The sequence below is a fragment of the Festucalex cinctus genome, chromosome 21, assembly GCF_051991245.1.
Source record: "Festucalex cinctus isolate MCC-2025b chromosome 21, RoL_Fcin_1.0, whole genome shotgun sequence".
Lineage (NCBI taxonomy): Eukaryota > Metazoa > Chordata > Actinopteri > Syngnathiformes > Syngnathidae > Festucalex > Festucalex cinctus.
In genome coordinates, this window is record NC_135431.1 from 3,735,342 (window position 1) to 3,753,167 (window position 17,826).

At 38.0% G+C, this 17,826-nt stretch overlaps 2 protein-coding genes across 3 annotated transcripts in view; both read left to right on the forward strand.

The window, feature by feature from the left end:
- The first annotated feature begins 112 nt into the window (after window positions 1-112).
- On the forward strand, window positions 113-17,765 carry flvcr2b (FLVCR choline and putative heme transporter 2b). Of its 2 annotated transcripts, none has more exons than XM_077510652.1 (10): window positions 113-1,236; window positions 3,092-3,233; window positions 6,084-6,224; window positions 8,066-8,133; window positions 9,588-9,691; window positions 10,091-10,201; window positions 11,416-11,521; window positions 12,495-12,606; window positions 14,498-14,553; window positions 17,069-17,765. In XM_077510652.1, exons 1-10 carry the CDS (start codon window positions 649-651, stop codon window positions 17,126-17,128), a joined length of 1,488 nt encoding a protein of 495 aa, XP_077366778.1. In that variant the 5' UTR covers window positions 113-648; the 3' UTR covers window positions 17,129-17,765. The 2 variants fall into 2 exon arrangements, with proteins under 2 accessions (XP_077366778.1, XP_077366777.1); XM_077510651.1 differs by lacking the exon at window positions 17,069-17,765 and adding an exon at window positions 16,006-16,106 and having other exon boundaries at window positions 115-1,236.
- LOC144010354 (steroid hormone receptor ERR2-like) overlaps window positions 12,520-17,826 on the forward strand; it is a 91,805-nt gene continuing 86,498 nt past the window's right edge. Inside the window, exon 1 of the mRNA XM_077510654.1 lies at window positions 12,520-12,606. The gene's annotated coding sequence lies outside the window, so the exon portion shown is untranslated. The remainder of the gene's footprint in view (window positions 12,607-17,826) is intronic.

A 17,826-nucleotide genomic window follows, 5' to 3' on the forward strand; every position in this document is an offset into this window, starting at 1 on the left:
ACGGGGGCGCCTCTAGGTGGGGGGCGCGCATATTCAAATATCCAGCACCTTATTTTTATTTTGTATTTTATTTTTTTAAGTAGTAATCCTTAACTACTTACTTCCGGTCAGCACACGCCAACACAAATGACCCGGATGTCTTTAAACTTGCGGTCAAACCAAAATGGGTTGACAGTCCCAAGTTGTAAAATGTCGCACGTGTTTCTCATTACGAGGACCAACTCGTGACACGGCTTGGGCCGGTTTGAGCAACACAACCCCGCAAAAAGTTGCTTTTCGGTCCGGGTTGGTGCTTGGACGGTGTCAGGCTGTTTCCACGTGTTGTCGCTACTGGTGGGGAAGGAAGAGCCAAAAGAAAAGGAGGCGTTGGGGGCGGGTGGGGGTTCATATTGAATACAGAGAGCGACTTTATCTGAATCATTTGACTAACTGCCGTATCGAAATTGACGCCATTTTTTACGGCTCGGACTCGTTAACTTTGAAACCAAAGACGACGACCTCCATTCAACGTGCGCGAGGCTCGAGACGACTTTACCCTTAAAAGTTGCTTCTTCTAAACTATTCCACCACTTTTCCTTTTTTTTTTCCCCCATTCAAACATCCTATGTGCCGTTTTGCGCGACTCCCACGCGGACCGACGAGCTCGCCATGAGCGGGGATTCGGAGGAGAAGAAGCCCGGCGAGGAGCCGCTTGACCCGGACAAGCATGTCAAGCTGGAGTCGGGCGAGGAACAACCGGAGAGTCTCCAGCGGCTCTCCGGTCCGAGCGAGCCCGCCTCGGCGGACAAAGTTCGGCCGACGCGCTTGTACAAGCGCCGCTGGCTCATGGTGCTCCTGTTCAGCTCGTACTCGCTGTGCAACTCGTACCAGTGGATCCAGTACGGCATCATCAGCAACATCTTCGTCAAGTTCTACCAAGTGGACGCCTTCACCATCGACTGGATGTCCATGATCTACATGCTGACCTACATCCCCTTCATCTTCCCGGTGACGTGGCTGCTGGACAAGAAGGGTCTGCGGGTGGTCGCCCTGGCCGCCACGGCGCTCAACTGCGCCGGCACGTGGTTCAAGGTGGGCAGCGTCCAGCGGCACCTGTTCGCCGTCACCTTCGCGGGCCAGTTCTGCTGCTCCCTGGCGCAGGTCTTCATCCTGGGCATGCCGTCCAGGATCGCGTCCGTCTGGTTCGGCTCCAACGAGGTGTCCACCGCCTGCTCCATCGGCGTCTTCGGGAACCAGGTGAGAGGACCTGAAGGCGTTTGTTGTTGTTGTTGTTGTTGGTTTGTGTTTAAAATTATCTTTTAAAAAGTCAATTGAACTCTCAGGGTCATCAGCACGTCTTAAAAAGTTACATGAAAACAAGTAATTAACCGCCATGTTTTACTAAAGGTCTAAAATGTGATTTTTATTTGATTTAAAACAAACAGACGGTGCGGAGAGTTCCCAGGCTCAGCAGAAACTTAAAAAAAAGCTCACTGGAAATTGGAATAGTTACCGATAATCGGTCTATCCCTATTATTTCGACAAAAGTAGTGTTTCATTACAGTTTTGTGGTAATTGTAAAACATTTCTGGACATCTGGTTTACTATTAGAAAAAAAAATGAAATAAATCTGTGAAGGGAAAACAAAAGCAAAACTTTTTTTTGAATGATGAAACTTGCTTCTTCAACTAAAATTGTACATTTTTCTGCGAAAAAAAAGAAGAAAAGAAAATGACATTTTGTTAGCCAGCCCTGGTGCAGTGTTAAAGGAACTAAAGGCGAAAGTTTCGAGACATTCACAATGGGCACTTTAATGTCAATTTCAGTCGACATTAGTGGGCGATACACAAAATGGCCGTCCCCTGAGATGGACGGAAATGGATGTCTTGGTCTGTCTAAACCTTATTCAACAAAATGCAATATTAATCAGAATACTTTTTAGACTAGTGGGAGACTCATGGAACATATTGGAAAGAACAATTTTGCCTTGTGTTAAATTTTAACTGTCACTTCATGAGACAAAACTAGCAATTTAACTTATTTGCTCCCAATGTTTTAAGTGTCCCAAAGACATATTTATACGTCCGTGAAGGCGTCCTCATCATTATGACAAGTCCAAGGCAAGCATTTCACACACTGCCGGCTGCACGCTGAGCAGTCTGGAAGAAGCCTCACCGTCCGGGGACAAGTCGGGACAGCGCATCCGTCATGCCTGGGAACGGCACTTTCAAAACCAAAGCGTGCAAATTCGGCTTTGAGGGGCGATGAAAGGCCAAAAATGGCTGCCAAGAAGACCCTCTCGCCGGCCCTCGCTTCACCGCCGTCGACTCGAGTCCCGCTTGTGTTCACTTTTTTTTTATCTTTTATTTTTATAATATATATTGGATGTTTATTTCTTCAATGTCTGTTTTATTTTTAGTTATTTTTATTTTTTAATGTGTGCTGATTGCTTATCTGTCTGTCTATGATTAAGGAAATTTTATTGAGGTCCAGACATCAATTAGGGGTAAGGTGTTCAAATTTTTTTTTTTTTCTTTTTTTTTTTTTGTGAAATGGTTTATTTGAACAATGAAGTCTAGTTGTCGTTTAGGGTACAGCTTTTTTTTTTAATTTTTTTATTTTATTTTTTTATTTTTTTTAATATATTAAAGAAGGTCTTCGTTTGTCCAATGCAAGCCCAGCATCTTAAGAGTATTTTTTTATTTGTAATAGAGGAAATATGTTTCCACAAAGATTCTAATTCTACTAGGGGTGCGATTTACGCTTTTTTTTTTTTTCCCTCTCTATCTATAGATAAAGCATTTATTTACCCAGTGAGAAGGCATCCATTAGGGGTAAGGTTTTTATTTTTTCAATAAACATCTATATAATAATGTGTAAGCACTTTTTTTACTGGCAGTGTGAAACGTCGAAGGACACGCCTATTTGTTAGGTGTGACATTTCATTTTTTCAAGTGGCTGACGCTGGCAGGTGCGTCATAATTGAGGCAAGGCTTCAACTTCAATATGAGTGGAGGCCAAATTTTTAATAAACGTAGCGGCGTTTTGATCCTTGCTTTCCGTTTGATTCCGGTGCAAACTTTCAAGCGTGTTAACAAGATGCCGCACGCAGCTCGGCATCGCCATCGGCTTCCTGGTGCCGCCCATCCTGGTGCCCAACGTGGACGACACGGACATGCTGGCCCGCCACATCAGCATCATGTTCTACATCACCGCCGGCGTGGCCACCTTCCTCTTCATCCTCGTCATCATCGGTAAGAGAGCGATTAGATAACACCGGGTGAGCAGATAAAAACAATTTGGAGTTGTTGTTTAAAAAAAAAAAAAACACGTATTCATCTTGTGTCAAAGTTTGCTTTTCCGTACACTCGTCATTGAAATGAAAGTGCTGACTAGTGATAGACCGATATGGCTTTTTCAAGGCCGATACTGATACCGATTATTAGTAGTCAAGGAGAACGATAACCGATATTTCAAGCCGATATTTATTTGCTGTAGAAGAGAAAATATTAGTGTAAAAATTAAAAAGTACTTTTTCTTTTCAATTTTAAACGATATTGGCAGCTTTGTTTAAAAATTATATTTAAAAAAAATTGCAGGGAGTTTCAACATTTCTTTTTTTTTTTTTTTTTTTATTTTTTTTACTTTTTTTTTTAATTCTTAAAAATAAAACATGTAGGGAATTCCCAGTGTCAGCATCCTTATTTATAAAGTGGAAATTGAAATAGATCCATAAATGAAAAGTTCCTGTATTTCACTGTGCAAAAAAATGAACGCAAACGTAGCAAATTTGGGGTTTTCATCAGGATTCATAAAAAGTTTAAAAAGATTTTTGCAGAAGGTGAACAAATTGTCAGAATGTGTTCAAAATACCCGCTTTATTGGCTTTCAGATTGGTCAAAAGGCCGATACCGATATTTGTCAAACTGCCAAATATCGGCACCGATAATCGGCCCGGCCGATAATCGGTCTATCCCTAGTGCTGACTCATGTTCCTGTAAAGACAAAACTTTGTCTGATAAGTGCGGCCGGAGGTGTGGGAACACTTTACAAGAAAGAAATTAGCATCATGAAATACGCTGCTGAGGATTTATTTTGTGCGATTTGGACAGAAATGAGAAGTGAAGTGGCGTTGTATTGAAAGAATTACACTTGTGTGTCGACTTGTCACATGGGAGCGTTGCGGTTGCGAACGCATACTGTAAGTGGGGGGGGGGGGGGGGGATGCTTGTTAGCATTCAGCAGCACAAAAGGAGACTTGTGAAGGAATTCCATAGTGGCACCATTCTTTCCATGTTCTCACTGATTAAACTCTCATTCCTTGTAACGGGGTTTCATTGCCGCATAGTAAAACCTGCAAGGTCATAAAATTTTCATTTTGTTTTACATTTGTCGCATTTTATATCGAAAGAAGAACGCTAAGATGAATGCTAGTCACTAAGTTGTCCGCTCAGTTTTGATTTCCTCAACTTCCCTTTACTTCAGTTGTGGTTCTCAATTTGTGCTAGGCTAAAGTGGACGTGTGCTAGCTATAGATTTCGCATAAATATGGCCTCAAATCGTTCTTTCACCCGTGACAAGTTTGAGTGTTACAATGGAGCGCTTTGCCGCTCGCATGCTAAAGGAATATGCTAACCAACCGCAAGTAGCTAGCTTGCGTTGTTCGTGTAATTTAGGTCACAGATGTCACGTGGGGAATTGTTTAAATATTTAGGTCACACAAGGCCGCCATATGTCTTTAGTGAGGGCACACATGGCCCTCAGGGGCTAAACTAATTAGCAAGCCAGCTAGCATTTTTGACAACTTCATTCATTCCGTTAAAAGTCCGCCTTACTTCCTGGTTGCGACGAAATGCGATGCTAAGCGAACAAATCACAAGTAGGCCTAACTGGCATGCGTTTTTCATATAATTTAAGTCTCGTATATCACATGGTACATCTGTTAAATAATATCTAACATAACTTTTGTCTCTTAAGGCCGCCATACTTCCTAGTTGGGGCACAGGTGGCCCTCGGGCTAAGCTAACAATGAGCGAGCTAGCGTTTTTGTAAACGTTGATCACAAATCGACTGTAACTTGAGAAAGTAAAGTTAAGTTGGCTAATGTATCATGAAATTATCGCTTCAAATATATTCAAATAAGCTACAAAAACGAGGCTAGCTAGTTTATTAGCGAAGTTTTTTGGGGATTCGGTGAATATTTCGAAGAGGCTCAAATTGTCAGGCAGGTTCTGCAGTTAAGATTTGAGTTTGTTGTGAAAACGTGCAGCGATCTCCCCCGCAGACGAGCTATCTTCCATCAGGACATCTTTCTTGTGCCGGCTCGCCTTAAATCGGCAGAGCAAGGTCAAACGGTGCGTGCGCCGTTATCACACAACAAGCCCGCATGTTGTGAGAAGCATTTTGGAGTCAGGCTGGTCCTGCTGGCCGGGCCATCTGTAAGGTTGAGCGGATGCTAACGGCGGATGCTAGCCATTTTTGAACCAGCGTGATTGACTTAAAACGACAGCTGCCGCCAGCGCTGTTGCGTGAATGCGAGCTTTGTTTTGGTCGTGTGGGCATAAAATCGCAGATTGGCCACACAAACGTTAACAGTAAGTTTGTTGATCAAATACTTTGTCTCTGTATTTTAAATTCTTCTTGTATCTTTGGTTTGAGTGTTTACTAAACTTTCCTGCCTGCAAATACGAGGCCTTGAGGCAAAGGAATCGGTGGTCACGTGATGGTATCGTACTGAGGGTCAGGGACGAGAGCAAGGCCAACAGTTTTTTGTGTTGAACGCGTTCTTGCATTTAAGAAATGAAAGCTCAAAGTTTTCCCCTCAGATGTTGCTTTGTGTTTCTCATGTCGGGATTTTTGGATAATTGCTTGTATGGAAGTCATTAAGCTGAGAGAAAACAGCTTGTTTTTATTTTCCAACTTTTAAACACCAAAAGGCCTAAAACATGAATTCTGGTTAATGTTTTGGTCATAATTAAGTTGTTTTTAGGCTTTTTTTCTTTGTATTTGTATGAAATAATCATACACAGTTCTCTATTATATTGTTTTCTTCGCCATGATGACCTTTCTAATGTATATGTTGTCTTGTCGTTCTTTCTCCGAAGTCTTCCAGGAGCGTCCCAAGGTTCCCCCGACTCAAGCTCAGGCCACGGCTCGAAGTATCCCGCCCGAGCAGTATTCCTACACCGCCTCCATTCTGCGGCTTCTTCGCAACAGACCCTTCATCCTCCTCATCATCACTTACGGTACCGTGTCAACGTAGCTATTCGAGTATTATATTATTATTTGCTATTCGCTATACTGCGATTTTAATAACACTTACACATTAATTAATAACCACATTACAATAACATCCTTGTGTTTTTTTTTTTGGTCTTTCTCATGCAAATTTTGGACATTTGACGTTGTGTAACTTGCATTTTTGGATAATAGAGAGGGTGAGGAGAGGAATCTTCAGAGAGTGCAGGAGTGAATAGTATCAGGCAGTTCCTCTCCTCTCTCCTCGCGAGCCCTGAACTGAATGTCTTTTTTTCCTTTTTTGTGTCATGTTTAATAGATGTCACAGGTAACCTTGACAGTAATCAATATCTAATATAAGACTATATTATCTTTATGAGAAACATTTATGCAACTGTTAATGCCCATGGCTGAGTTGAGTTCACTGCTACCATAAGATTCTTAAGTCCACACAATCAATGGATGCCCAATGGCATAACTTGACAAGTGACAATGACAAAGTGATTTACAAAGCTTTAGTCACAGCATCCTTCGCACACTCCCAAATGTTTTATCTTATCTACCAATCTCATAAAGATCCACAACGGGTTATTAGTTGTCTTAAGAGGATGGCAGCATTGTTGCCATTGGAGGGGTCCAAAGTTTGTTTACAGTCTGCCAATGATTAACCAAAAGCTTTTCGCAAATCTTTTACGAGCGGCTTCCCGGGTGCGCTCGTCCCGTGTCCGCACAACCTTTCACTTTGCTTGAACTTGAACCCGTGTCACCTTGCATTTGACGCACTTCAGTTCCCGTGACTATTATTAGCCGTCCGGTTTCCACACCGACGAGCGAGGTCGACTGGAGCTGTCGTCTCGTTGGGTATCGTTGGGTAGAATATAGCTATATAAGTTTCATCATTATTCACAAATCTGCTTAGAATTGTGGGGAAAGAGCTTGTTTTCTTCATGGCCCTGGTTGATCTCTTATACTCTGCTGCCACCTGCTGGCCGTTTTGTAATTACTACTATTTTTATTTATTTTTTTACACCCATTCTCTGCAGTTGAGGGGTTGTATCAACGCCTTCTGTATGCTCTAGCACAAAAAAAATAAAATTAAAAAAACGTAAAAATACGTCTTTGGGACTCTTAATACATTGATACATTTTTGGGAGCGAATGATTTAATGTTATTCATTTTAATCTGTTAAAGTTCATCTGATTTAACGTAACCTACATTTCATGACCGCTAATGCTAATGTTAATTCAGCTACATGTGGAGAGTGTTTGTTGCTTCTTAAACCGTGACTGCGTGCTAGCCGTTATTAGCATGTCAATGACGTTTTGCATCGTTTGCTAGCGTTAAGCTAAGCTGACTTTCCAAAGCTAAAAAAAAAAAAAAAAAAATGTTTGTTTTAAATACGCAAGGTGCAATTCTCTTTGTTTTCTGTTGAATTGGGAGTTAGTAAAAAATTCTATTCATCAAACGGCGTCTCTGCTTTGAGGTCTTTTCCACCCTGATTCCTCGACGCCTTTCGATAAGCCTCCGTTTGTTTGTGCTGGAACGCAAGCAAAACAGATCAATGCCAGCCATTGTTAAATTCCTTGGAACAGAACAGCAGTGGGTTTTTTTTTTTTATTATTTTTTTTTAATTTGGCCTGAAATGCATCCGCATGGAACCCTCAAAGGCTTCGACAGTTACAGCTGCCTCTGCAAGGTGTTCACACTGATGCATTGTCGACACCACCCAAGAGGTTATGCTTTCGTTCCTGTTTGTTTGAAAAAATACATAACCTATATAAAACCTTGAGGATCTTTTTAACGTGTCGGACTTTTTCCTCCTTTAAATTGTCTGCTTCTTCTCTTCCAGGCTTGAACGTGGGCTGTTTCTACGCTGTTGGCACCTTGCTGAACCGCATGATCATCGAACACTACCCGGTAAGGCATGAAAGTACCGGTAAGCTGATTTTTTTTTTTGTCAAAAGTAACTGCAAAACTCACCCAACCTTTCTTAATCGCTCGTTTTTGTGAGGTGACCGTCATTCACTTCCTCATTTCCTGCTCACGGACAAAAGAGCAAACACTCGGCAGCGGCCTTCATTTAGTTTTTATCGCCGTCTGTTATGTACATTAAATGACGGAAGCAGAAGCTCAGTCTGTGAAGACGGTCAATATAAGAGCGTTTACACAACATTAGACTTCATGAAAAAATCAAACGGTCTAAAAGTTTTGTATACAAACAATAAAATCCAGTAATTGAATGACATGTACAGGGAAGAGGATATGCCAATTTTGCATTTCAATATTGATATGACTATGCTAGAACATTTCATACAAATGGCCCATCAGGAGCAGTGATAAATTACTTTATTGCCTCAAATAAGACAAAATAATATGTATTATACAGTACTACATTGGTTTTACAATTAAATGGCTGAAATAGATTAAATCAGGAAAAACATGGTGAAAAACATTAATGCATAAAGAAGGCAAAATGTTTGTTTTATTTATATAGGGCTGCTCGATTATGGGAAAAAAATGATCATAATTATTTTGGCAATATTTGAAATCATGATTATTTTTTGGTACAAAATAAGAAAGTTTAAGCATTTAAAAATATTACCACTATAATTATGCAAGTTCCTTTTACCAAACAGAATTTATAATAATATATATTTGTAATAATATATATTTATTTATTTATGTTGGCAAAAACTTGAAGTTGATGTGCACTATGCAGTCGGAGGATTTTTTTTTTTTTTGAATACAAAACAAGAAAATGTTTAAACGTAAAAAACTAATAAAAAATATTAAGACAAATAACATTTTATGAAACACTAATTATGCAAGTTCCTTTTGGATGAAACAAAATATTGGTTATTTAAAAAAGGTACAAATGTATAATTTGAAACAACTCAAAAATTAGTATGAATAATCTTTTATTTTTACGATTATGTTGATTTTTTAGTTTTTTTTGGAGTCAGTGTAATAATTTAAATTGTAATTAAATTCCAATTAATTGCACAGCCCTAATTTAATATTTTATTCAAATTAATATCTATTTTTCGAAATCAATATACAAATACGATTGTTGTATTTAACGCAGGTAAAAAAAATAAATGCTTTTGCCTTACCCCTAATCGATGCTTGGTATTCTGCAATTTGCTAAAAATGTTGAATAATGTTAAAAGCGGTGCAATAATCAGTGCCTAATCCCGAGTAGATGCATGGCGGCACTCGCTTGTGTGGGTGCAGTGGCTGAATTTATTATCCTCAAATGCATTCATACAAATACAATACATCTTTTTTTTTTTTTTTTTCTTCTTTTTTTTTTCTTCATAATCTGACCGTTCTTGCAAGGGTTTGAGGTGTCAATCAATCGTCCCTTCCAGGGCGAGGAGGTGAACGCCGGCAGGATCGGCCTGACCATCGTCATCGCCGGCATGGTGGGCTCCCTCATCTGCGGTTTGTGGCTGGACCGCACCAAAACCTACAAGTGAGCGTCCAAAAATGGAGAGCACACAAGCTGTGAGCCCCTGGCTGCACTAACGCGTGTTTGTTGACATTTCTTTTGTACCTCTCGTTTGTTTTCACGTTTGTACATATGGAATCTTGCGCTGTTTATCCAGGCGTGGCTTTAAAGTTGACCCGGTGTGACCTTTTTGCTGCCCCGTCGGCTGGATTTGAGTCGACCTAACCGGCACCCCTGTTGTTATTTATTTCCCACGTTATTGTCCTGCAACTGCTGGAATGTCCAAACATTGTTGCTTGATGCAAATTTAGCCTGAAAGTTTTTATTGTGCTTTGTCTGTATGTTAACTTCCTGGGGTGGGATCAATGGTTGCATTTTTTTTTTTTTTTTTTTTTTTTTGACGCCGTCTTGTGCTCTTTCCAGGCAGACCACCCTGGCTGTGTACTTCATGTCTCTGGTGGGGATGATCGTCTACGCCGCCACACTCAACCTCGGCCACCTTTGGGTGGTCTTCATCACCGCTGGAGTTCTCGGGTATTGTTGGAAAAGCGATGAATTTGCAACTGGATGGCAAAATTGCGTTTATTTGAGGGTGGGAAAGCCAACATATAAACAGACCACATGGGGGGGGGCGACACATTCTTAAAACACTTAATGTATGTACAAATACTTTTCTAGCTGAATGCTAACATGTAATGCAGAACCTCATAGATGAGCTATGCAAATTAGCATCAGCAACTCGTATGGAGGACCAAAACTGCTAAAAATAAATAAATAAATAAATAAATAAAAGTAAATAAAAACAGAAAAAAAATCTACTCAAATTCCTAAATAAAAGTAAAAACAAAAATAAGCAATGAGATTCAAAAAATAAATATAAATGTGGAAATCAATACAAAATATATAAATATAATTATTAAAAAATTAATAAAAACGCTTGCAGCAGACCTAAGTGTAAGTATGATAAGTCTTCACTTTGATTTATTTATTTTTCAATTTTTGGTCCTCCGTAACTCATGCAAACGGTTAAAAACAATGCCCCAGCGACGAATGTATTTGAACACCAGCGGTGCGCAACACATGTCGACAGACGACGCAACAGTACGTTTGTGTTTATTCTCTGTGAAAATTGTCTGAATGAAGTGCTGCGCACCAGAAGGAGGTGCAATAAATTAATCATGATGCGCTAAACCGTTAAATGCTTTTGTTATGACTGTTTTTGCAAAGTACAATATTAAGAGTGCGGGTTGCATCTCAAGGCACAGCTGTATTTCAAAATAGAGGGTTGTAAAAATATTTTTGAGTCACGATGTGATTCATTCACATTGTGCAACTGCACTGTGCAACGCTGGCCTTTGTCACACTTTCTCTTTTTTTCCATTCTCATCAACTCTGAGTCGCACTTTTAGCATGTGAGGCTGTTTTTTTTTTTTTTTTTTTTTTCTTTTTTTTTTTTTTTTGTGTGTGTGTGACTCCCAAATCGACAAACTAGGTGAGAGGTGCACCTTGATACGTGGAAGCCAGATTGAGAACATTTGCCAGCTGGAATTTGTGCTATTCCCCCCCTGATAACGTTTATCGGGTTTCCCAGCCACTTACCGAGCAATAAAACAAATCTAAGCGCAAGTCGTAATTCACTCGCATTCTTGGAAGAAATGCAACTTTATTCTCAACGATGCTTGCGATCCTTGGAAAAAAAAAAAGTGCAACTTTATTAATGGCGTGAACGTTTTTTTTTTTTTTTTCAGGTTCTTCATGACAGGCTACCTGCCGCTGGGCTTCGAGTACGCCGTCGAGCTGACCTACCCGGAATCTGAGGGAACGTCGTCCGGACTCCTCAACTGCTCGGCGCAGGTAATTATATTAAAAAAAAAAAAAAAAAAAAAAAAAAAAAAAAAAAAATTGTTTTTATTCATCCTATTTGAACTTTTTTTTTTTTTTTCTCATATAAATGCAGTATTTTTTTCAGGCATTATTGCAAGAATATATTTTTGAAAATGACAGTTTTGATTTTATTTTTGTAAAAATGGCTTATTTTTCGTAATGTCTCATTTTCCTCTGAAATTCTCATTGTTTATTCTTCTTGCAATATTAAGACCTTATTTTAGTATTCCAACTTTTTTAATGACTTTTTTTGTCATCATTTCATTGATGTAAAATTGACTTTTTTCATAACGTCAGATTTTTGTTTTGACTATTTTTACACAATTGTCATTTTGATCTTTTTGTTGGAATGATCAAAATGAAATATTTCCTCTTGTGATATGTATAAAACTTGGTAAAATTACAACTTATTCTCTTGTACAGTTACAAGTCCATATTAATAACATTTTGACTCATAAAATGACTTTTTTCTTAGAAATTTGCGATTTGTTCTCATAAAATTGGAATTTTATTCTTAGAAATTTGCACATTTGTTCTTATAAAGTTACAACTTTTTTTTCTTAGAAATTTGCATATTTGTTGTCATAAAATTACAACTTTAGTACCATAAAATTAGTTGGGGTTTTTTTTTTCCTCATATTACTACTCTAGTCTCATTGTATTTATTCCCACGATGTCAGAACTTTATTCTCATTTACACCGATCTGATAGACTGGATCGGACAATATTTTAACAACTTTAATCTAATGACTTTTTTTTTTTCTTTTTTTTTCCCCACATTTTGATACAACCATAATGGTTTTTCGTACCATTTTGTCTTTTGTTTCTTCAACCATTTTACGACAGGTTTTTTAATTTTTTATTTTTTTTTTGGTGAACGTAAATGTGCGTTATTGCGTTTGGGCCTTCATTTTGCGCACGTTACCCGTCTGTGTCCGTGCAGGTGTTTGGCATCATCTTCACCATCTGCCAAGGCAAAATCATTGACAAATTTGGCACGCTGCCCGGCAACATCTTCCTGTGCGTCTTCCTGCTGGTGGGCACCGTCATGACAGGTAAGCGAGAGCCGACGAGACCGTCGTCACTTGGTGACCAAACGCAAATCAAATTGGTTGCCAGCGGCAGGCTTGAAAGCGTGTTTTTTTTTTTTTGAATTTTTTATTTTTTTTGCGCTCAGCTTCTTTTCTAGAAGAATGTTGAGACGCTCGCTTGACATTGTAAAAATTGCATCTTTAGTTTATTCCCGTCATGAGAAAGCCGCTCACTTATTTTAGACGACACTTATTTTATACCTCCTCCAAAGCCAAACAATCATACATTTGTGTCGGTGTTGCTCACTGAGAAGGAAGAATGAATTTATTGTTTTTATGTAAAAAAAAAAAAAAAAAAAAAAAAAAAAAAAAAAAATTGATCTACCCAATTGGTAATAATGGTACTTTTTTGTCACTTGATCAAATTAATTGTATTTTGTTACTTTGTTTTTAAAGAGAGATAATTTTATGAAAATGAAATGAAATCACTTTTTAACATGTACTTTTGCCTGTTTTGTAGTAACTATCTTAAAGAGTGGAAAACTGCTTCAATTTTTTTTTAAACATTGAACAAAAGTGAAGGAATTTTTTTTTACTCAAATCAATTTATTTATTCATTGATTGTTTTTTTTGCTGTGCTACATTTTAATTACTTTTTTGTTTTTTACACTTTTTATTCATTTTTTGCAATTACTTTGGGATTTTTACTAGCTCTCTATAGATTTATCGCAATAACTATCAGAAATATATTTGGTATTTATTCTTTTTTTTTTTTTTTTACTGTGCTACATTTTAACGACTTTTTCTTTTTTTAAACTATTTTTATTCATTATTTTTTACAATTACTTTGGGATTATTACTACTATTACTATTATTATTACTCTTGCTATAATTTTATCTCAAGAACTATAACTACTTTTATATTTGCTAGTTTTTAAAAATGTTCACTTGATTATCTTATTATATACATTAATGATTTGAATACATTTTGCAGCGATGCTCAAGACCGTCGGGCAAATGAGCCATGAAGTCTGACGTTTGTTCTTGCACAGTTGGTTGAGCGAATCATGAACATTTTGAAAAGTCTGCTACTGAAGCAGGAAGACTTTAAGCGGGTTTTGCAACCAAATAGCCGCAAACAGTTTTGTTTTTGTTTTTGTTTTTTCCCCCTAAATGGATCGTGAGCTGTTTAGTTACAAAGGTTGCCATTTGCTGTAAGACCTTCAGTGCAAATTTGGGTTAATAATTTGCCTTGCAGTTGCGCAATGTTTTGTTTTGTTTTGTTTTTCCCCCCTTAAGTATTTTCTTGATATTGTGTTTGACATATTTCACAGTATTGGCTTGCACCTTTTTACCATTTTCAATCAATTAATTTAAAAAGTGTATTCAGAGATCGATCGGTTTCTGAATAAATTGTACGTATGCATTTGAAGATTGTCGCTAGCTAGAGTGCCTCGTTGTTGGCCGCGAATGCGCGCGCACATCACGCCGAGAAAGACGGAAACACAAAACCGAAAGTCTGACTTGCCAGAGCGCCTCGTTGTCAGCTGTGCGTGCACGTGAAGGGGCTTCGGGATGTCGTGTTTGCTTTAGAGCGCCTCGTTGTTGCGAAGTAGATGGAGTAGCATCAATTTTTCTTGGCTTTCAGACTGTTTGAGAGTCATGTTGACATCTTGATTTTTCACTATTTTGTGAGCCTCATTTGATATACTTGCCTTTTTTTTATTATTATTCTATTTTTCCCCCAAATGTGCCAGGATGATTTACAAAACTCTTCTTTGCGGTGTCTCAAATTTTCGATTTATTCAATCATCAGGGTTGATGGACTCCTCTGTCTCACTATCCCAACATAACATAATATTTACTAAACTGAACCTTTTTGTATGCGTTTGTGTCATGTTTGACTGACCGGCAGGCTTCATCAAGTCGGATCTGCGGCGGCAGAAAGCCAACGTGCTGGCCAAAGCAGAAGTAAGTGTGAAACGGCAAACCAAAAAGGGGGGCGGAAGCGCCGCACGAGTTGTCTTCCTGTTGAGGTCTCGTGCTTGTGTGTGCGTGCGCTTCTCCAAAAATAAACCCAGTTTATTCTTGGTCACTAGTCCGCCGCATTTGTCCGTGTTCCCTCCTGCATGTCGTCTTCGTCCGCTTGCATGCTTCGAAAAAAGTTCATCAAAACGCATCCAAGTTGTTTTTATGAACTTTGAGCTTTGGGTTGAAAAATAGAAAATTCTAAATCATCTTAAATCGTTCAAATAATCATTTTGGGCATGAGTACAAGTAATTAACTAACTACTAGGGATGTAACACTATCCAAACATTACGGTATGATATTATCACCACGTTATGAAGCTCACCATACCATAATTATCACGATATTGTGGGGCGGTTGGTGATGTTGGAAAAAGGTTGCAATATTGTAAAAAAAACAAAAACAAAAGTTGAGCTCATACAAAAAAAAAGAGCTTGGATTTTCAACATATAAGGGCCAAAACATACCTTATGAAAATTATACTGCACTTAAAAAAAAAAAAAAAATAGCCACCAGAGGGTGCATTAATGGAAATCAGACTGACTTTTTTTCTTTCTTTTTTTTTTTTAAACAGATATGCTGCTTTTAATATCATGACATGACGACAACAATATTGTTTGTCGTTATCATTGCATCCCAACTAACTACTAATACTTCCAATACTAATGGCTGACTGCTTGCATTAGTAACTGGCAAAGTTGATCGACTGTCACTTTGAGCTGAATGACAGGAAAAAAAAAAAAAAAAAACTTTTGATTCAAAAGATATAGTTTAGAAATCCTTTTTTTGGTGTCATCTTTGAAAAATATGACTTTGAAATGGGCGATGCGTGCCTTTTTTTTTCTTTCCCCAAACTGTTTTGATTTGTGAAAATCCAAGTTGTAAAAGGTTTTGATTGGTTCAGAAAATGGAAGACTGGAGATACACTATATATGGTTTTCGCCCCCCCCAAAAAAAGTTTTTATTGTACGGTCGTACATGTATTGAAAAGGTTTTGATTGAACAGACAGTAATTTTGATGAGAGATACTGTACGTGGTTTCGACAAAGTTTTGAAAAGGACATCAGCGGCTTTTTAAAAGTGGTCGTCATGTACTAATGCCAGTACCAGGAAAACTTCTAATTTGCCATTTTGCCTGGCAGTCTCCTTCTTCAATGTCTTGTCATTTTAATATTCGTGTTTTTCTCTCGAATCAAATCAAGAACATCTGATTCCGTGCGCTTGGACTCTTCTTTCTGTCGCTCCCACTAATTTCGTTTAACGCGGCACGAGCGCGTGTCCTCTAACAAGGTGTCACAATGTGAGCCGTCGAACAAAGTTGCCGTGGCGACGGACGGACGGACGGACGGGACGGAATGCCAAGTGACGGACGGGCGCTTGTGATTTTTTTTTAGGCGGAGGCCACCACGACGGGACGAGAATACGGCGCCACGGCCTTAATCTCCACATCGCAGACGCCAACTTCGATATAAAGCGTTCCATAAACAAAACAAAACCAAACAAACAAAAAATCTCATCAAATCATAGCGCCACCCACAGACGCACTAAGGTAATAATCACCTGCTTCACAACTGCTGCTACTGCTTTTTTTTCCCTCTTTCAATACAAATCGACGCAAGGCAGCTGCAGTGCGCACGTACTCAAACATGTACAAGTGACCTAGTCACGAGGAGGAGTGGAGACAGTGTTTTTGTACCTCCTCTTTTCTCCACAAGGCGGAGACAGAGGACACTGAGCCTATAATTAAAAAAAAAAAAAAAAAGTCACATGACATGAGTAAAGAAATGACCAAAATAGTTTCAGACGTGACGCACTGCAGCTTGGAAGCTTTTTATTTAATCATCCTTAATCATGAAAAGAAAAGAAAAGAAATCACATTAAAATAGCAATTATCTACTTTTTTGGGGTGAGGGGGGGTTTAATAAATAATTAAATATACATAATTTTTAATCATTTTTGGAACGTTTCAAACTGAAGTTGACTTCCTAATTTTGAATTAATTTATATCCCTAAACATGCCATAAATTAATATTAATAATAATGCTTTATAAGCAAGAATTACATAATTTCTTTGTTTAATAACGTTGGTATATTTATTTTAAGTTTGATATTTCTTTACATTAACATATCTTTTATATATAAAAACGGACATAAAACATTTGATTGATTTTACTCATTTAGAACCCAGAAGGGAAATTCTTAATCTTTATTTGCTGATTTTACTTTTTATTAAAATATAATTATAATTTCTTTAATTTTTGTATGCCGTTTTTAGAAACTACTTTTTAATGTTTTTTTTTTTTAAATAATTTAAAAATGTGATTTGGAAAAAAAAACTAACTTTTCATAATTCTTTTAATTAGTTACTATAGTCATTTAATCCCTAAAAGTAAATGTCCAATTTCATTAATTTGATTGTGGCCATGCTGCTGAAGGTGTGTATTTTTCCATCTGCAGGGACCACCTGACAGACTGAGTGGGAGCGCACGCGCTGTCATCCAGGAAGCAAAGTTTTAAACGGGGCAGCACAACACTGACAAAAAACAGTTTACACAACAGCGCGATATATACAATTGCCGTTATTTTTTCAGATTTTTGTTTTTGTTTTTTTGTTTTTTGTTTTCTACCGTGACTTCACATAATCATGCGGTTGTTTTTATCTACAAATGAAATACCTCTGACAATCGTTAAACGCGTGTGCCTGGAAAATTTTACCGGTGTCAGTATTGAAACTGTGGATTTTGTAAATGCCTAAAATGTATTTATGACTGATTTCAAAGAGAAAATGTATTCAAAAGCGCGCTCGTCTTTGCAAATCAACAATTTTAACATGACTTGAATTTGATTCATGCACTATATATACATATGGATGTATATATATTTATATAACACTCATGTTTACTATTTAACATGATATAAAACCAGTTTAATAAGTGACTATTCTTTTCTCCCCACATAGGACATGATTGTTATATTTTTTGCCACAAGGTGGCGCCATTGCAGCATTGTTAAATGTCTAAATATCTGTGCATCATTCGTGGATGTCAAGTTCAAACAAAAACAATTCTCCCCACATAGGACATGGTTATGATGAGTTTTTCCACAAGGTGGCGCCATTGCAGCATATTTAAATGTCTAGCTATACATCATCAAAGTGGATGTCAAGTTAAAAAAATAAAAAATCGTCTAAACACGTTATTCTGATTGTTTGTGAA

What these genes read in the sequence shown, in the direction of transcription:
- flvcr2b (XM_077510651.1), top strand. Translation starts at nt 649, where the DNA reads ATGAGCGGGGATTCGGAGGAGAAGAAGCCCGGCGAGGAGCCGCTTGAC. An exon ending in CCTCCTCATCATCACTTACG is followed by an intron (nt 6,225 to 8,065) that starts GTACCGTGTCAA and finishes CTTCTCTTCCAG; the next exon opens with GCTTGAACGTGGGCTGTTTC. An exon ending in TCCTCAACTGCTCGGCGCAG is followed by an intron (nt 11,522 to 12,494) that starts GTAATTATATTA and finishes GTGTCCGTGCAG; the next exon opens with GTGTTTGGCATCATCTTCAC.